Source organism: Anastrepha ludens, chromosome 2 (genome assembly GCF_028408465.1).
Source record: "Anastrepha ludens isolate Willacy chromosome 2, idAnaLude1.1, whole genome shotgun sequence".
Lineage (NCBI taxonomy): Eukaryota > Metazoa > Arthropoda > Insecta > Diptera > Tephritidae > Anastrepha > Anastrepha ludens.
This window is the reverse complement of record NC_071498.1, coordinates 24,363,477-24,382,958: the sequence shown is the minus strand read 5'-3', so window position 1 is coordinate 24,382,958 and position 19,482 is coordinate 24,363,477. Positions and strand designations below refer to the sequence as shown.

At 40.3% G+C, this 19,482-nt stretch overlaps 1 protein-coding gene across 7 annotated transcripts in view; it reads right to left on the bottom strand.

Moving 5' to 3' along the window:
- LOC128865418 (FERM, ARHGEF and pleckstrin domain-containing protein 1) overlaps positions 1 to 19,482 on the bottom strand; it is a 126,278-nt gene that overhangs the window by 21,656 nt on the left and 85,140 nt on the right. Inside the window, exon 11 of one of the 7 annotated variants that reach the window (XM_054105835.1) lies at positions 922 to 17,646. The exons of the other annotated variants lie outside the window; for them this stretch is intronic. Within the exon in view, the coding sequence (XP_053961810.1) occupies positions 6,434 to 17,646 (11,213 nt within the window). The 3' untranslated portion in view covers positions 922 to 6,433. Of the gene's footprint in view, positions 1 to 921; positions 17,647 to 19,482 lie in introns of those variants that run through there. 7 annotated transcript variants of the gene reach the window in all.

Sequence of the window (19,482 nt, the reverse complement as noted above, 5' to 3'; positions counted from 1 at the left end):
AAGTTCACTTTGTTCGAACTGGAATATGAAAAAAAAAATTGAAGGCGAATTCATGGCAGGTGACTTCGCTAGAGCAACAACAACCTTTTTTATGTATTTTGCTTTTGCAATTTGATACTCTGTAGTTGGATTGTCGAAATTTCAATGCGAAGTTAAACAAATAAATCAGGTAACAACAACAAAGAAACAGGGCACTAAAAAATAGCAAGAGAAGAAACAAATCAGCGCTATAGCGAACACTCGTGGATTCGTCTTTTTTGACGACGTAATTTTACATGATATTATATATTATATTAATATTCTCATTAATGCATTTAAATTGTATAAGAATTAAGGTATTTTTGATTATCGATTTAAAGAATAAAAAATAAAATTTAAAAGCTGCGATGCATTTTGATACACTATGTACCTTGTATAGCTTTTTTTTGTGCATTTAGATATACGAAAAAATTATAGAAATTTTTTTGGTCTGATTTTTCGTGAAATGAGTAATAGGCTACCAGCTAAAACTGGGTTACATTTTCCAAAAATTGCAGACAACACAAATACAGTCTAGTTTCATACACTTTTTTTCTTATCTTAAGCATTAAAATTCATGGAAATTATTATACAAAAAAGTTGGAAGATTTGTGGTATTGTATATTAGATGCTGAACTTTCATAGGAAGCTCATTATTTTTTGGCTACACATATGGTTTGCCATAACAAGAGGCATAGTATTTGTTACCTTTACAACAAAATTAACAACAACCTGCTAAAAAGTTAGGTTAAATTTGGCACGTCATTTAAAATATTTATGCAACTTTTGCATTCATTAAATTTGGCAACTTATGCGTACGAGTATTATACAAGGTGGCGCAAAATTAATCATTCAATTTTGTTTTGAATAATTTAAGAACAAAAAATTAGCTTGAGTGATCTTTGTTTTGACCTTTGCAGCTGTAACAGTTCACAAGTGTCAAATATGATTGCCGTGCACGCCATTTGCAACAATTATAAATCTTCCGATAGGGTGATTAATTTTGCGCCACCAAATGCTTAGATTGAGCATCATCTCATCGATTTCAAAGCTTAAGTAAGTTCTTATTCTAAATCTTTCAGCCCTTTAACACTATACTTCTTTTTATGAATTTATTGCTGACTATGGACCAAACACAGTCTCATACGTAGAATAGGGAAAGTGTGCCCCGAAATACACGATATTTCATAAAAAGTCACAATTATACGTGGGGTTTTCTTCTACGGGTTTTTTATCGTTACGTTGCAACTAAATCCATTATTTTACAATATAAGCCAACAAAATCATCAATCAGCCTTATCGTGAATTTCACATCGGAATAAGCGACATATTCGAAAATTGTAATAGTTTTTTGCAATTTTTCCCATGCGAAATTCAGGTAAGAAAAATTAAAATTTGCGAATTTTTTTCATAAGAGTAGCATTTACATAGGTACACATACGAACATCTCGTGAAGCTTCTCGTCCAATTAGTAAGCGTCAGAATATTCCACTGTTTTTGTGCTTCAATTGCCAACTTTGAATATAACTTAGTTAGGATAGATGGATTGTATATAAGGATGAAGGTATGGATTTGGTTCTGTAACTAAATTTTTCATAAACGTACCTCTGATCCGGTTGCAGTTGTCAATGGTAATAACAGTTAGTTAATAAATCGCAATAAAATATAAACAGCTATATTTTAAAATATTCCGCTTTTGCTATACCGTAAATGAAAATAATACAGGGATTCTCCGTGTAGCGCAAAATGACATGAAAGGCAAACTGAAATAGGCATTCGAAAGAGAGCACCACTCACAATGCGCGCCGCCGTTGTAATTTTGCAGATACCGCAAATATTTCTTGCTTGTATTTTGTGGCTTTGTCATTGCATGGAGTGTATTAAGAGAATCATGCTAATATTTGTTACAGCTGAATATCAGTGAAGTAAAAATTATTTTCCGCATTGTTCAAGCATAAAAACTGTATGTAAGTTTAGCGCAGCCGATTACTGACTTTTCATGGTTTTACTAGTTAAAAAAGTTTTTGTTTAAGTGCCTAGTTTTCATTATGACATTCTTTCTGACAAATAGTGTCATTCTACACCTGGGCATTGTTTGATTGGCAGGCATGCCAGTAGACTGGGAGCACCCTATAACGACTATTACCGAAGCTGTAACGACATTGAAGAAGAAGAGATTATAGAACACTTTCTATGCGGGTTCATGGCTCTGGATAGAAGAAGCCAATATAAAAATAACAAGCCTTGTTAGATATATTAAAGCCACAGGTTGGTTCAATGAGGACAAGGTAGAGTGAGGAGAGGGGGCAGCCCTGGTGGTATCACAATGAGTCTACAGCAGGCCTAGGTGTGTCAACCGACAACCACTATACCTACCTACCAACACCTGTTATTTTTGATTTGAAGCTATGGCAAAATGTTGGTTTATAATGGTTTTTATGATGGGGAAAAGATTTCAAAGGTGAGCTCTTTAACAAACCATTCATTATTCGGCTCTGAGCGAATTTGACAGAATCAGCTGATGGGCAGACGTAACTTGAGGCGTGTTTCCAAAAAACTGAAATTTCGTTGGTGATAAAGGAAAAAAAACAACCAATAGCACTTTGTTGTCGACTGAACAACGATTGATTGGACGAGTGTGTGGTGTGAATACATGTGAAATGATCGCGTGGAATTCGGCTGCATAATCTTGCAAGTGACGTGCAGCCAAAGTTCCCCTCACAATTTTCTTTTTCCCATAGCTAAATAGCAAACCTGGTAATAATATCATCCTTGCGGTGGCGTGGCAGTCGAATTGACAATCTCAATTTTGTATTTTACCAAAGCGGATGGCCAAACCTGGTAATCTATCATCACTGGCTTAAAATTGTTAACAGAAAAATAAGCATTGCCAGATCGTATAAGTTCTATACATATTGTGTTTTGTTTTTCCTTTTAGAAATACATAATTTTTCTTTATATATTATTTTTTTCTGTACAAAATACGCCCCGAAAAAAGGCAATTTAAAATACTACTTTCCTAGCCAATATAGATTTTTTGAGAGACTTCGACTTTGAAGCTTCGATATACCCACCGCCATATGAGTTTTGAAAGAAAACGTTTATTTTTAATTTAATTATAATAGTTGCTACTTTCATTAGCACAAATCTTACCTCAATCTTAACATAATATTAAGCGTATTTTTGACTGCTGCGTTACACTGTGCATAGTGTCATATTATGTCGTTAAAAGAACTGGCACAACGAAATCCGGGCATAACAGACTTTTGATTCGCCTAACCTCAAAAGAAAATCGAAATATCGGTAGGTAGAAACGAAACGAAGGGGGGTTCCCATAATAGTAAATTACTATTTCCTATTACTATTAAATATTCCAGGCTTTCAATAGTGAGTTAGTTGAGCATTTCATAGACCAGTATAAGCAATAAACAAAAAAACTGGATCTTAAAAAACAGTTTAAGGATGGTAGAATGGAGAAAATGATGACGAAAACGCAAACGCGTAACATCTCAAGCATGAATAAATAATTGAGTTAATTCTGAAAGAGTAACTGTTAAAACCGCGCACTTACTAGGAAAATAACTAATCTCGAATCTTTTAGAGATCTTCACTGCAAAGTGAAATATAAAATTATATCCCCACTTCGGCGTGGTAGTCACCCACTGTCTTTATAATAGGGGTTGCCCCCCCGGAAAGTATTTCTGTGCCATAAAAGGTTACTCATAAAAGTCGTCTACCTTTCGGATGCGGCACTAACCTCATAGCCGTGAAATTTCGCCAGCAACATGCATTTGGCTTGCTGTGTAATGTTGCTAGCAACATTGATTATCAACTGAGAAGAAACGTCAAAATTAAGAGATGTTTAGAAAATTTTGGTAAGAAAAGCGTGAAAAGACACAAAAATTAAAAGACACCGAACAATATAAATAAGATTTACTAACACTCTTTGCGAAGAGGTTTCGCTCCAAATGCCATAACTTCGGAGTCCCCGAATTCAGGCACTTCACTCGCAAACGAACTGTCAGTTTTCGCTCAATTTTAAATGACATGTGCATTTTAAATTGGTGTGAACAAATGTTGCTGACATGTTGGGCGCTGCTTTCACGGCGTGAACTGAGTACTACTTTGCCATGAGATACATAGGAAATTTCACGCATATTTCACGGCAATGCAATTTGTATGGATTTTGACGGCCTTTTCACGTGAAATTTGAACTTAAAACAGAAGAATCCTACATTTGTAGAACAGCAATGCGTAGACTACAAATCGCAGGAAAAGCTTATCTATGTAAATACTTAATAAGAGAAGTAATATACAATATTATAGAATTATTCATGGTATCAAAAAGTATTGCACAACTCAAATGAATTTTTGCACGACAGTCCGTTTTATGTTACCGGAACGACCCCGGAATTATATACGGCCAAGGGGAGTCACTCCAACAGCATTCTTCAAACATTTATGGGGAATGTTTATGCTGTTACAACAACAACAAATGTGTATATTGTAACAAATCACGAAAGTTCGCGAACCGGCTGGCCGCAAAAACCAAGCGAATGAAATACTAAAACCAGAACATGAATTCGCCTTGACATCAGGTGACAAGACAGAAGTTGCCACATTTAGATATTACGGTATGTATTAAGCACGTGTATACCTATAAACAGAGGTGCATGCGCAAAAAATAATTAGTCTCAAGTTGAGCGTTTTTTTATCCGAGGATAGATACCGTCAACATAGGCGGCATGCACGATTCATAAGCTGAGCGTGTGAACAGGCACAGGTGAAGTAAATTGTTTAAGCATTCAAATTAAATGGAGCAAGCAAGCTGTGTTGCCATTAGTTTGTGACTTTTATTTAGCAATCCAGTGATCGAACTGGGAGGTGTTATAGAAAGACGTTTATTTGGAGAAAAACGTAACAATATGTTATGGTAGCGGCAGGCTAATCACCTACCCTGCCAGAAAGCAAAATAGATTAACGAAACCAACGCAAGACTGAGTCTTGTCGAGGCCTTACTATGCTCCCGGGTGGACTGAACAAGAAAAAAATGTGATGTCGTATTCAAGCCGTCATGTGGGGCGAAAGGCAGTTTTAAGACTGAATTGTGTTTATTTTTTAGTTAAAAAAACGCTGGCTTTTCAATTAGCATATAACATTAAAGAAAACACTTTTCCATGCACTTTTTAAGAGACCTAGTATAGGTCATAGGGCTGACTAAGTAGATATTATAAATGACGAAGCGATGTTCACAATTGTTTGTACAACAACAAATTTTGCCACTATTTGTAGATACATAATTTCTTACATTTGTTGGAATTTAAAATATTTTTTAATATTTAAACAATTTTCGTTAAACGAACTCTCGAGTATCCTTTCTCAAGGTTTAAGTAAAAGTTTTTCTTCCAAGTAAATACGAATATGATTTGGAATATTAACAGTACGATTACTCTGACAAGCCGTTGGCATGATTTTTGTATACCTTAACGTTCAGAAAGCCATTTTGTTATTATTGTAAAAACTTCAAATCGATAACAGTGGCGGCAAGCGCTATTTTTGTTGAATGAAAAAAAAAAATATTTTTTTAGTATTTTATGATTCTTGGCATATGCATTTCATTGCAGTGTTTGTGTGTAATTAATTGTATATATATTTTTATATATATTTGTATGCATTTATGTAAGTATGCAGCTACGCTCTGTGTATTTTTAAATTTTCACGAGTTTCTTCTTTGATTCATAATTATTCGATGAGTAAACAGTGCATTAAAGTGTAACATTTTTCAATATGATTATATATTTTTTTTGCTTTTATTATTTTGTTAAAGTCATTGGATAATCTCAACTTTTCATTTACAACAGACGCTGTTAATTTTTGTTTTCTGTCTTAGGCTACTGGCGTTTTCCAAAAACGTCAAAACGTCTAATGTACGTCTACGATACGTGTTATTGTTAAAAAAGTTTAGTCATTTTAAAATCAGGCAAATAAGGATTTTGATTTAAAATGTCTCTTTTTGCTAGTTAGTTATGTATGTAAATATTTAAAATTATTTCGTTTTTACTTTTATAAACTTTATGGGGATTTGTCGAAAGCAAAATGGCTGCAGCAGTTCACACCATAAATCAGTCTCAATTGAATATAAGATGATTCGGAGAATTTTATTATTTAGTCAATATTATTTGTAAGTATAAACAAGTTCGGGGTCGACTTTTATGAATGCAACAATATTTCTCCTGTGTTTGCGCTTCTACCAACTTCCACTTTTGATTATTATGCCTCCTACAACTGTGTTTCTACTACAATACATTTACGTCTACACGATTGTTATATCCTTTCACTACGGTAGAGTTAACTTTACTTATGGAAATTCATTCATATTTATGTTTTTTTCTTTATTTAGTTCAACTGCATTCTTTCAGCGATCGCTTAAATCATCCGAATCATCAAACTTGGGCGGCGGATCAACTCGAATATCCAATCCACATGCATAGCGTTCATACTCAATCGGTTCATTCTCGTAGTCTGACAGGAAATCCGGATAGGGCAATTCCACATCACCGCCATATTGTGCCTGCATGTCAGTAGTGGTACGTCTGATCGTGCCAGTGGCCCGCACAAATCCGCTACTTTCCTCGCTTGAATTTGCCAGGTCATCTGAAAGTCCAGCTTTGCTCTCAACTTCACTTTCATCTGGCGTAGCATATGAACGCATGTGATATTGCTCTGCATCAGCAGATTTTTCTCCGATTACTTCGCTAGTGGTGGACTCTTCACGCTTTAGCTGGCGTTTTTTGGTGCGCGCCGGTTTCACTGGCTGTCCATTTGGCGGTGGCATTGGATGATTGGCTGGTGCCGGCTTCGAAACAACACTTTGACTTGTCATTGGCTGCATTAACTGTGGCTGATACATCGGATTAGTAATATGGCTCAGACGATCGTAGCGTGGGAAGCCCATTTCATCTACATTATCTGTCATGTCCAAACTTTCGAATGTGCTTGATGCCGCAAATGCGGCGCCTGAGTATTGCGGATAATCGTCGTACTCATCGGTTTCTTGTTCATGTTCTAATTCCTCGTCGAATTCCAAATACTGATCTTCCGGTCGATAGGAAGGATCCGAACTGCCCGAGTCAATTTCTGGCAAATAACCTTCGGAACATTCCGAACTCTCCTGCTCCATTAAGGCCCTTTCCGTCGAACGCATCCGTTTAGCAGGCACTTGCCGTTTCCTACGATACCCTTTATTCCGCAGTTTTGGATCTTGTGTGCGTATATCCATAGAGCTGTCGGTGTCATTGCCGCTCGGTGGACTTTTAATCATGGTGTTACGTGTAATTGAACATTTTCGAGGTGGTTTCTGTATAAGTTGGTTTGGAGGTGACTCAGAACTAAGGCTACTTGAATAATATGGTGAACATTTAACGAGCTTTTCTGCACGTTGCGGTAACATTGGCGACGATGTTTCCGTACTTGTAGTCGTCTCGCTGTAAATGGTAGCTGATGTGGTGGCCGACGATACCCCGTTACCTTCTCCCCCCTGCGACGACTCTTCGTCAATCCGTGGTGGCATCGATTCTTGCGATGACTGCTGTGATTTCGATAGCATGTGCTCGTGAAAAGAGTTCGATTGGCGCAATTTATTCGTTTTATATTCTCGTATTTGTGATTTCGATAAGGTTTTATCATCATAACTATGGTGCTTTGCAAGTGGCTTTTCGGGCAGTTGACCAACTGAATGGGCTCTTGGCAGATCATTTGAGGACATAGTAGGCGGCATATCGGGTAATGGTGGGGGTGTGGTCTTTGCGGATGCACTTGTCTGTGATGATGTTGATGCCTCAGAGGCGGAAGCCGAAGTTTCCTCAGCTTTACTAACAGCTTTCATATGTTTCAATAAGGCTTGCATAAGCGGGCGTGTCACTTGTGGTTTTGGTTTTGTCGGCGGTTGCGGTGCTTTGGGTTTCATTGATGGCTGTGGCGCTTTTGATTTTTGTGATACTTGAAATTGTGCTTGTTGAACTTGTGTGGAGGATGCATGTAGGGGAACAAATTCTTGACTTTGATATCGTTCTGTTAACTTTTCACTCGGCGAATAAAGACGCTCTACGAATGGAGCTTCGCTTTCCGATGAGATTTCTTGACTTTGGTAAAGTTTCGACATCATTTCCAATGAACGCCGCTTTCGTGCAGCACTGGTGTGCTCCATAACGCCGTCTTTATCTTCCAATCTGGCTAATCGTGACAATGAGTTTTGTCTTCCATTATCACCTAATTTGGGAGGCGTAACTTTTTGCCCCACCTCCTCCGAACTTATACGGCCATTGTTGCCATTACTAGCACTTCTTCGATGTACTTGTGGAATATTAGTGCGCAACTCCTCACTGGGAGATTTTTTCGCTGCCACACGTGTTTGTTTAAGCGGCACATAGTCTATGTAGCTGCTTCGTCTGCTACCTCTGGTATCTTGTGGGCTTTCGCCAGGCTGAGCTCCCACCAAAGTTCGACTACTGGATGTAGACCACTCGGTTATGGTATGCGCCATTTCCGTCAAAGTTAACGTTGTATCGTCACTTTTTGTCGCCGAAGTAGCTTCAGACATTTTTTCCGTTTCAGAGTTTGAGAGTATGTCATAGCGTAAGCCATCAGAGGAACCATTATCGCCTGACAGTCCTTTTGAAAAGCTTCCACTTTGCTCATTCAAGCTCTCAGCTGATTTATTTATTGAACTCATGCTGGACTTAGTATGATTCGATTTCTCACTTTTTGCACACGATTGGGTTGATACTGCCGAAAGACTATCTGATCCGGAAAGATTCGCGTACTGCCGTACTGTGTTGGTGCCCGTGGACCACTCAGAAATACTCAGTCCAATAGATGTGTCTTCCGAATGGGAACTGTGAGTACATTTCTTCTGTTGCAGGCCCATGCGCACCGTACCATCCAAATCGGTACCAATTGAACTGGTCTCCTCCTCAGAATGACTAGAATGACTGCATTTTTTACATGAGCCTGTACTGAGACGAGATTCATAATTTCGACGAACTGTGGTCTGATCTTCCATGAATGTTCCAGACGTTGATAAAATATCATCAATTGATGTATCAGAGTTATTTGAACCCCTCGATAATTTTCGCAAGTATTCCGTTGTACGACTTTCATCAGAAGACGGTTGGATTTTTACGGTGCCAGGCATGAATACATCGTCATTAGAGAAAACTTCATCTTCAGAAATTGGGCTGCGGATTGTTGGTGACCGCGTTGGTTGTGATATAATCACCGAATCGGGACTAGAATCTTTGCGAAGCGGGGAGATTTGGATTGATTTTTGCGAGGACGAGCAAGTTACATTAAATGAAGACGAGAGGCATGAGGCAGCGCTCAAAGTTGAACTTAAACACGTCGGCGTATCATGTTGGGTATCTTCGTTGCCGAAATCTTTATCTTCAAATGCAGCAGACATTAGATATGCAGTATCTTCGTAAGGTAAAATTTTTGCTACATCTGGTGGAGTAATTGGAAAGTCTTCATTGGAGAGTCTATCATCGGCCTGAGATTGCATATCATCGTCTGTTTTATCAGTTGCTGTGAAGGATTCCACCATTACTTGATCAGCACTTTGTGCTTCTGTGGCATAATATGTTTCAATGTCTTCTATTATCAATGGAGGCTCAACGGCACTAGCCGGTGGAGAAGGCCATTCCTGTGAATCTTGTGACTGAAAAGATTTACTAGCTTTCCAGCAAAATGTTTTTGGCACAGGCTTATCTAAGTCGGGCATTTGATAGATAGATTCGACAGGCTTCACTGGCACATGATCGAAAGGTATTTCTGGAAGAGGCCAGTCTTCTGAATCTTGACTTCCCGCATTTGAAAGACACATAAGCGTGTGTCTATCAACATCATCACCCTGTTGCTCTTCGACCTGGGTAATAGAAAACCGGCCAGTTACTACTATCGGGGACTTCGGCTCATTAAAACTACCAATGCTCGAAAGTCGATCGCCAGTTGCAGAATCACATGGAATCTCCGGCATTTCGGCCGAGGTACGTCGATCTGCATCCGAGATGTAAGCCAAATTCGTATTGCTTCTCGAGTCTGAACTCAGGCTAGGTTGATGATCAGTGGAACCAACAGATTCGTCGCGCATACTCACAGAGTGCGTGGATGCCTTACTGACATCGTCTTCCATACTGGATTTTTCAGACGCTGTGCTTCGCTCTGATATCCGCGACAAGGTTCGTCCCAGAGTAAAGCCAGTGCTGTAACCAATAATATCTGTAGGATTTACACCGATGCCACTTAGTGAACTCGTCATAGCTGGGTAACCAAATGTAGTTGGAAAGTCATTTAGCTCATCCTGAAAGCTTGTATCACTTTCCTTTTGTTCATCCGGTGACACTTCTTTCAAGTCACTATCTGAGGAATCTCGCAGTGGATTATTGGCATCATATCGCTCATACCCATCAGTTTCGACATGGTGCCAAGGATCATCTGTACTTGAGCTTCCTGAACTTTCAATGGGGAACGGCTTCCATGTAGTTTGCTGCTCTTTCTGTTGCAATTCTCCTCTTCGCTGGGCTGCGCCCATTGAACCCGAGCTACTTTCGGTTTCGAATGAGCCACGCGATTCAACACTCAGCGAACCCTTTGAATCGAAACTTGACTTCGATTCCTGTGAACTACTGCCTGATTTTCCAGGCTTATCAGTCCCATCACTTCTGACTACCGCTAACTTTTTACCAGCATTAGCACGTGCGGGTTTCTCAATTTTTGGCGGTTTTTTAGAGGCCCCCGAACTAGATTCACTATCTTCATTTCGTTGTAAAAGTTTTGTTAACTTTTCGTCTATTGGATCTAGAAAAGTTTCGGTGCTAATGCCTAGATCTATCGGACTTTGTTTTTCTAGGGTTGGCGTTGTTGGTTTCTTTATTATAATTTTTGGTTCATTGGTAGGTGTTGCTTCATTTTCACCCGTTGGACTTGTTTTTGTTGATGCAACCCCTTCTGTTTCGCCTCCGTTGCCAACATCCAATTTAAGCATTCGTTGTTTAAGTTCAAGACATTTTCTCTCTTCTACATCTCCAAAATCTTGAGAAATTCCTAACGGTCTTGCGATTGAGCAGCTTACACTTGACTCTTCGTCCATGGAACTTTTTTCCTTTCCACCACTTACTGATAAACTCCAATCGTGATGATGTTCACCACGATGAGGGCTAACATCTTTTTCCCCACTTGTCCACGAATCAGAACTTTTTGATTTGTCGCTTTGCTTGTCCAAGCTGTGTTTCTTTTTAGTATCGGATTTCTCAGCTTGTTTTTCAAATGTCTCCAAAACAGATTTCTCTACCATTGGGCTTGTATTTGGTGGTGTTACCAAAATGTTTAAATCAGACGTAGGTGTGGCACAATTAGAGTACTCTAATGGCACGGCATCCTCCAAAGTAGCTTGAGTTTCCAATATATTGCGATCTGGCTCCAAAGTACGTGGTTCATTATCAGATGTGTCAGAACCAACAAATTCATCACACTCTACAGTTATCCACGACCCTGTTTCATCGCTACGACTACGATCCAAACTTAATCGATTTGTATCTTGGCGTGACACCTTCAAATGACGTTCTCCAGAGTTATCGTCTTCCTCAATGGATGGTTCTTCGCATTCAATGGTTGGTACCCGATGTGGATACACTTCTGGCGGAACTGGAGACTTGCTTGCTGGTGAATGACTATCATCGGCCGACACAAACGATTCCAAACTTTCTGCCGTTGATGGTTTACGACTGTATATACCGTCGGTGTCTTTGGTGTCTTCGGAGGGCAAAGACCTTTTTAAAATCTCTAATGATCGCCTTTCCGAAATAACTGCCTGCATATCTATATCTTCGTACACATTGTATTGATGAGCGAACATGCGTCGATCCCCAATAGCGCTCCGAGCGACAGATTTGTCGTCCGCTTTCTTTGCTTCCGCAGTTGATGATGGCTTCTTATCATCGAGGCTCTTTGCCTTTATATCCGTCCCCAAATAATGGTGTTCACTAGGTTTTTCCAAGCTGCTAGATTTTCCATCAATTTTTTTGTGCACGACACTTCCTTCGATTTTTTGTTTAATCTCATGGCTTTTGGCGATTTTTTTGGGAGATTTAATAACCATGTCTTCTGGTACGTCTGATTTTTCCGACTCTTCAAATGATTTATTTCGATCTTCAAAACTGCGATTTGCTTTATCTAACTTGTCTGGACTACGTCCTTCGTCGAAGCTGCGACTAAATTTCACCAAAGACGTGTCCAACTTACGGGGCGACTTTGCTATTAAAACATGGTCTTCAGCTTTACTCTTAAACTCTGTTTCTATTATGATTTTATCTCCATCTGTCTTTACTGAAATTTTGTCTTCCGGAGCCGGGAATGGCGGCAATGAATCTTTAACAGGACTGAGCATGGTTATGGTCTGCTTCATAGCGGACTCGTACAATTTTTGTTGGCGTTCTTTTCGTTTAGCTATATCTGCCTCGGTTTCTTCCTGTGATTTGCTTTTATCCTTACTTAGACGACGAGCTTCAATCGAACGTGGACGCTCTTTAGGACTTGATTTTTTGCCCTTCCCATCTTTTACCTTAACATCGTCCATGCTAGTGCGACGTGACTCTGGTCGGCTTCGCGAAGTTCCTGGCTTGATTTTGATACTCTCTGGCGATTTCGGTCCAATCTTCAATTTGCCTTTTCCAGCACTCTCAATACTACTGGCACGCGAAACTCCTGGAGATGTCTTCCGAGAGCTATTGGCCGAGCTGTATGGTGACCAATCGGTAAAACGATACTTTGGTATGTCTAAAATTAGGTGATCTCCACTTTTTAGTTTCATCTTTGATTTTTTCTTTGTCTTAATTTTAACACCTTGTAATGCAATTTTCTCAATATACTTCAGCTGATCCAACAACTGAATTTCTTCGTCATCAATGGTCACTGTGTTGAATAGAGAATCCTTTCCTACAGTATAATAACTGGTTTGTGTAGGTATAGAACCTGCGCAAGAGTGCACACTATCGGCAGTGTCATCATCTTGCTGGCCACCAGGCTCGCGCTCAAGAGATTTCTCCTCCAAAATTTCGGCTTCCTCCTCAAACCCAACGGTATCATCTTTAGATGAAAATGCGTTCATAGGTGGAAGTCTGTGCAATGATATGACTGGAGTATCTAGGCTCTTAGTACGTCTCTCAGTTGTTGGTGACTCTTGAGCCGCCTTTTGTCGTTGTAGCGAAACCGAACCCTCAGACAAGTTGAGGCGAGCATGCGCAAACAGTATTGGAGCATGACCTTTGGACCGCATCACTATTGAGGAGTCTATAATTTCTTCGATGAATTTAGCTTTTGATTTTGGTACTTCAGTACGTGGTGACGATTTCTTCTTAAGGGTATAATCAATATCAGATTCGGTAATTTTTTCCTCTTGGCAAGTTTCGTAAATATCATCATTGCTTCGGAAAAACTCTGCGTGTTCTAATATTGGCGACGGAATATTTTCGTTGCGTTGATAGTCGTTTGTGCATTCATCCATACGTCTTGGAGGGACATGCAGTGGTGGCTCGTCTTCTGAGGACGGAATCGAAATCGATCGCTCAGAAATGCGTCTCAACTCTGTCGTATTGGCATATTGCGGATCAAGTTTTTGTGTATGATAGCGACTTTCCAGTTCAGCAAGTCGGCGGCATTGTGGTGGTGACCCCTCAATTTCCGTTGAGCTCATCGTCTGTCCACGACCCCATGCTGCTGATATCAAACGACTTTGTTCTATGCGTAATATTGGTTCGATTTCTTTACGTGATTGGGGAGGCGAGAACTCAAGTCGAGCGGGTATTGCTTCTGCCGAACCGAAAACATCATCGGAATCAAGACTTTCATCATCGGAAGAAAAAGATGTGATGCGAGTTTTGGCTTTCTTAGGTTTGTTTGAAATTTTGGTTTTTGGTATTACACGCGGCTTTACCACTTTTCTAGTATTGGCTTGTAGCTCTTTGCGAAGGCTCTGGATAAGTTCTATTTGCTTTTGCTCAAGTTTATTCTTCTGCTGTTGGATACTCTCTGTACGAGATGAAGTTGCGGAGTCACTCTCTATTTGACTGAGTTTTTTATTTAGTTTTTCCAACAATGAGGGATCCATCTGTTTTGTAATATCTCGCTTCGGCGAAGACAATTCTATAGTCGGTATGGACTTATTTACCTCCAAAGTTATGGGGTCAACTTTAGATAGATCAATATTTTGAGTAAAAAGAAATTCTTTGGTTTCAGCTGGTAACAAACTGTCAAGTATGTCTGGCAAAAAATCGGCAGCTTGGCTAACTGAGGTTGCGGTGACTTTTGAGGCTTCTGCCTTCGGCGATTTCGGAGATTTTGGAGATTTCGGTGACTTTGGTGATTTTGGCGACTTGGGTTTCGTATGTTTCTTTTCCCCGAGTGAGGGGGCTGTTCCATTCATGACATGTCGCTTATGTAAGACATATGGTATGTCGTCCTTCAACACTTTTGGAAAACGTCTGTCGTACTCTCTGAAGAAGCTCTTCGGCAATTCGAATCCAGCTTTTGGTATATCAACCGGAACTTGCGCTACATCAAAGCACTTTGGAATTTCAAAATTACCATGTGCTTTGCACAGTGGCGGAGCACTTGGTATTTGCTTGTAAACGTAATCTTCATCACTGGAATCGGCTGGAGTTAGATCTATAGACTTTTGATGCATCAAAACATGGCGCCGTGAGTTGCTACCAAGACGCGCGCGATTAGCCAAGGAATTTGGATCACTTTTAGTACGCTCCACTGTAGCGTGTGCGTAATTTAGTGGAGCCATAATCGGATTGTATTCCTCAAAATGAGTTTTAGCCATCAATTCTTCTTTACGCGTTACTTTTTGTTTGGCAGCACGCGCTTGTTGTTTTTCAAATTCTGAGATTAGCTCGGGAGTTAAGGGATACTCGGGGCTTTGCTTGGGTTTCTCGTCCTTGCCTCGGACCTCCCATTGCTTCGTATAATTTTGAATGCATTCAATGCGGTCCTGGTCAAAACTGAATATATTTTCACTGTCCGAGCGACGTCGGAAAGCAGAAATTTTGGACGACTGTGTGTCTCCCTTTTTAATTGGTGCTGTTTGATCGATAGAATCATTAGTTTGAATTTCTTTTTCCTCGCATTTTTTACCTGATGTGGGTGCCGAAGCAGCATCGGGTGATTTACCTCCAAATGATTTGGTATTTCTTTCAATTTCTACATTTTGAAGGCTGATCGAATGCACCTTAGAAGTTTTATGTGATTTATTGCTTGGAAACGTTGAATATGTGTCACGGCTGTCGTAGAACGAACTGTTCGCTGTGGAGCTATGTGTGTCGGACAACAAGCAATCATGGCTTTTTACCTTAGGTCGACCACAGAGACTATCGGTTTCAACACCTTCTACGGCATCGTAATAGTCGCTCTTTGATTCCTGACTAGACTGCTGGTACTTTTCGTATTGTTCCTTTTTATTTAAATGTTTTAGTTTTTTTCCGGTTGTGGTTGGCATTTCATAATTACGACCAAAGCAGTCTCCTACCAGAGACTCTTTAGAATCTTGACTAGATGCCACTGAAGTCTTACTTTTGGTTGTTTCACGTGATTTCTTGCTATCAGTGTGATACAAACTATCACGGGATTTTTTACTAGAGTCCGAACTACGCGAAATTTTCGTTTCAAACACTTCACTACGACTCTCTTGACTGGATGTGCGTGAGAGAGCCTCTTTGACTTTTTTATAAAAGCTACCGTCTGACTTGACCGACAACTTCTCACGAGGCAAGTATCGTGGATCTTCTGAGTCCCAAATTTCATTCATAATATCAACAGCTGATTTGCTCTTAACATCCATTGCCGATCGATATTTATGCTGTTCCGAAACCGACTCGTCGTCACTCGGTATGTAGTTACCCGAATCAAGCGAGCACGAACGCATTTGGTCATCTGAGCGACGACGACCAACAAAGAAGTCGATGTCATACTTTTCAAGTAATTCGTAACTATCCTGCGAGATATCGTCTTGTGAACCGGTATAGTCAACGTGATGCCCATAGCCTCGCTTGTGTTGCTGATCTTGACTATTGTAAGTGCTGCCAGGGTAACTTGAGGAATACACTTTGGAGTTGGGTAATGGGGAAAAGTCTTGTGTGGCATCAATGGAATGGTTTTTCGTAATGTACATTGAGTGTCTCGAATCATCGTAACGTGTAACGGGAGAATCAATACGATTAAACGAGAGGAACTCCTTGTCGAAAGCAGTCATTGGCTTCGACTTTTCGCTTTCATAAAATGAAGAAAAATCGTACAGATCTTTGCAAGAACTGCTCTTCAACCAGGGCTCCTTCTCCACTTGGTCGTATATGTTCTCCTCTTCATATTCCTCCTTATTATATTGTCTAGCGGAATACAAGTTGCCTGACGATATTTCAAATTCAAGTTTTTCTGAAGATGTTTTAAAACGATTCAAGGGCGAACCTGCAGCGCTGTGTTCTTCAGCGGAGCTGATCGGCTTGCTATCGTTGAACGTCAAATAACTGTTTGGAATATTTGTGCCTAGACGCAAATTGCCAATCGAGTGAGCATGATGAGTGATATAGTGACTATCGTAGGAGTCAACAGAATCTACACCGGACAATTCAGAGTTACGTGGCAGTGAGTGCGTATGACGCCGAGTCGTCGAACCACCTATACCCGATGCAGAGCTCTGGGAGTCCATTGATGGTGTTAGAAAATTTTCGGAATGTGTCAGTTTGGCACGCTCGATCGCAGCATAGCGTTTAGTACCAAACCCAGTTCCAAAATAAGAGGATGACGAATCAGACGGATGATTCAAGTCATTGTGATACTGGTAATTAAGACTTGAAAACCCACGATCCGTTTCGATTTGTCCGTTATGCTTTTGCATATCCGTAATACCCATTTGCTTGGATAGTGCGTACTGCAGTATAGATTCATCAATGAACTCATCACTGAAGTGTTTCTCTCGCGATTTGGATTTAGTTTTACGATTAACGGTTGCGTAAATATCGTTACGATCATTGAGATTTAAGTTTTCGGAATTGGATATTTTATTTTCGGTTTTGGAACTATTCATAAAGTCTGGATATTTGTAATGTCGAATGTCGTTTATGTCTGTGTATATGATATTATCCGTATCAGTTTCAGTTGAGTTATTATTATTAAGCAAACACTGTTTAGACATCGAATAATTGGTACTGCTATAATGGACTGGGGTGACAGTTTCCGATTGGGACTCCTGTAACCGAAGCTGCTGATGATGGACAGGGCCCGGCTCCGCTGATACCATACTCTCCCGATTGGTGGTAGATGCTGTCAAGTCCGAATCCGCTTCCTCCTCGACTAATTCCTCCTCCTCCTCCCCCAAATCCTCCTCCTGTTCCAATTCCATAGAGCTGCTGAGATCCACCGATAGACCCACTGTGTTGGTGGTTATAGTGTTGATGGTGTTGCTGTTGCTGTTGTTGGTGTGCATGAGCGGCGGCGACGCAGGGACATACGCTTGGGATGCCACTGAGACTCGACGAGGGGTGCTGCTGCTGTATAAGTGGGACAAGTGGCTCAGACCTGCCACACGAAAGTCAATTCATTCCAAGAACGATGAAAAATTAAGCAAAAGAATATTTTTAATCAATTTAAGTTTAACAGCTTTTACAGTCATCAATACAAACCATAAATTTTTAACCGAAAATCACCAAATTAATCTCCATGCACAAAACTCTTTTCCATCTACTTATTATAAAATCAGAAACTCAACACAACAACCTTTAACTTGTATGACAGAACAGAAATAGAAATTATGTTGTAAGTAAAGGGATTCGAAAAAACATTTAAGGGTGAAATTATGCCTTTCACGTGAATTTTTAGGATTCTGCTCGAAGCGCTTTTTGGTACTTCTTTTTCAGAAACAATTTCCAAACAAAGATTGGTATACAGTAGGCCGGGTCGATTTGTGGGGAGGCAAAAAAATCGCCCATTGCTCTATGAAAATCATATTTTAGGGATCAAAATAAGAAACTTTGCCGAAGGAATCATTCCTCTAAAACAAATTCTGATGTCCCCCAATTTGGGTCGAACTTTTAGTGTCTTTTGTGGGGAGGCAAAAAAATCGCCCATTGCTCTGTGAAAATCATATTCTAGGGATCAAAATAAGAAACTTTGCCGAATTCTGATGTCCCCCAATTTGGGTCGAACTTTTTAGTTTCTTCTCATGTAAAGGCCAAAAATGGTAATATTTTGAAATGATTGTATGGGGAACCCCCCAGGGAGTTCCAGGGGGTGTGCCATTGGCATGGGTGGATCGGCCGTCCAAAGTTAGTGGGGGTCGGTCATACATTTGGACTCGATTGGAGCACTCTAAATGGGTCAAAGAGGGATTTTTCGTTCGACCCAAATTGGGGGGCATCAGAATTCGTTTTGGAGGTATGGTTCCTTCGGCAACGTTTCTTATTTTGATCCCTAGAATACGATTTTCACAGAGCAATGAGCGATTTTTAAATCGACCCGCCCTAGTATACAGGTTAACAGCGTTTAACATTTTTAGGCATTTCAAAGAACTGTTCGCCAAAACTGACTTGAATTTTGAGGAACTCTTTGAGGTCGTTGGACTCATTTCCGCAAGCTAGTCAAGCCAAAAGTCTATGCAGTATAACCAGCCACAAATGAAAAATGAAAAAGAAATTATAAACCGTCGCATTATTATGGGCCAAACTTAAAAAACAAAAGTAACTTAAAAGTAAATAACTGACATGCGAAGGCAAACATACTAGTCACGCTGGCGAGCAATGGGGAATCAAGACCAAAGCTATGACAGTCAACCACAATAAAGCATGACATAAAATGGTTGACGAGCGTCCGCTAGAATTGGTCGAAAACTTCTGCTGTCTCGGCTGCACTATCACGGCAGATAGTGGAGCAGATGAAGATGTCAACTGCAGGCTAAACAAAGTAAGGGCGGCGTTTGGGCGAATGCGTCCGGTATGGGCGAGTTCTCAAATCTCCAGGCAGTCTAAACAGCGAATATTCCACTTCTGTGTGAAGTCAGTATTGTTGTACATAAGTGAAACATGGCCATCACACAGAGGCTACAATCTTTTGTCAACAAATGCCTCCGCATCATCTGTGGAATATTCTGGCCGAACACCATCGGCAACGGCGCGCTGTGGAGATCAACGAATGAGGAGTCCATCCTATGGCAAGTCAAACACAGAAAGTGGTGATGGTTAGGACACACGCTTAGAAAATCACCAGATAGCATAATGTGAATGGCACTGGACTAGAACCCGCAAGAGAGCAGAGGTCGCGGCCGGCCAAAAAATACTTGGAGGAGGCGCGAGTTAGCAGATGCCCACCACATACCGTGTATGGTGGAAGAGTATTGTCGAGGCCCTAAGCTCCCGAGTG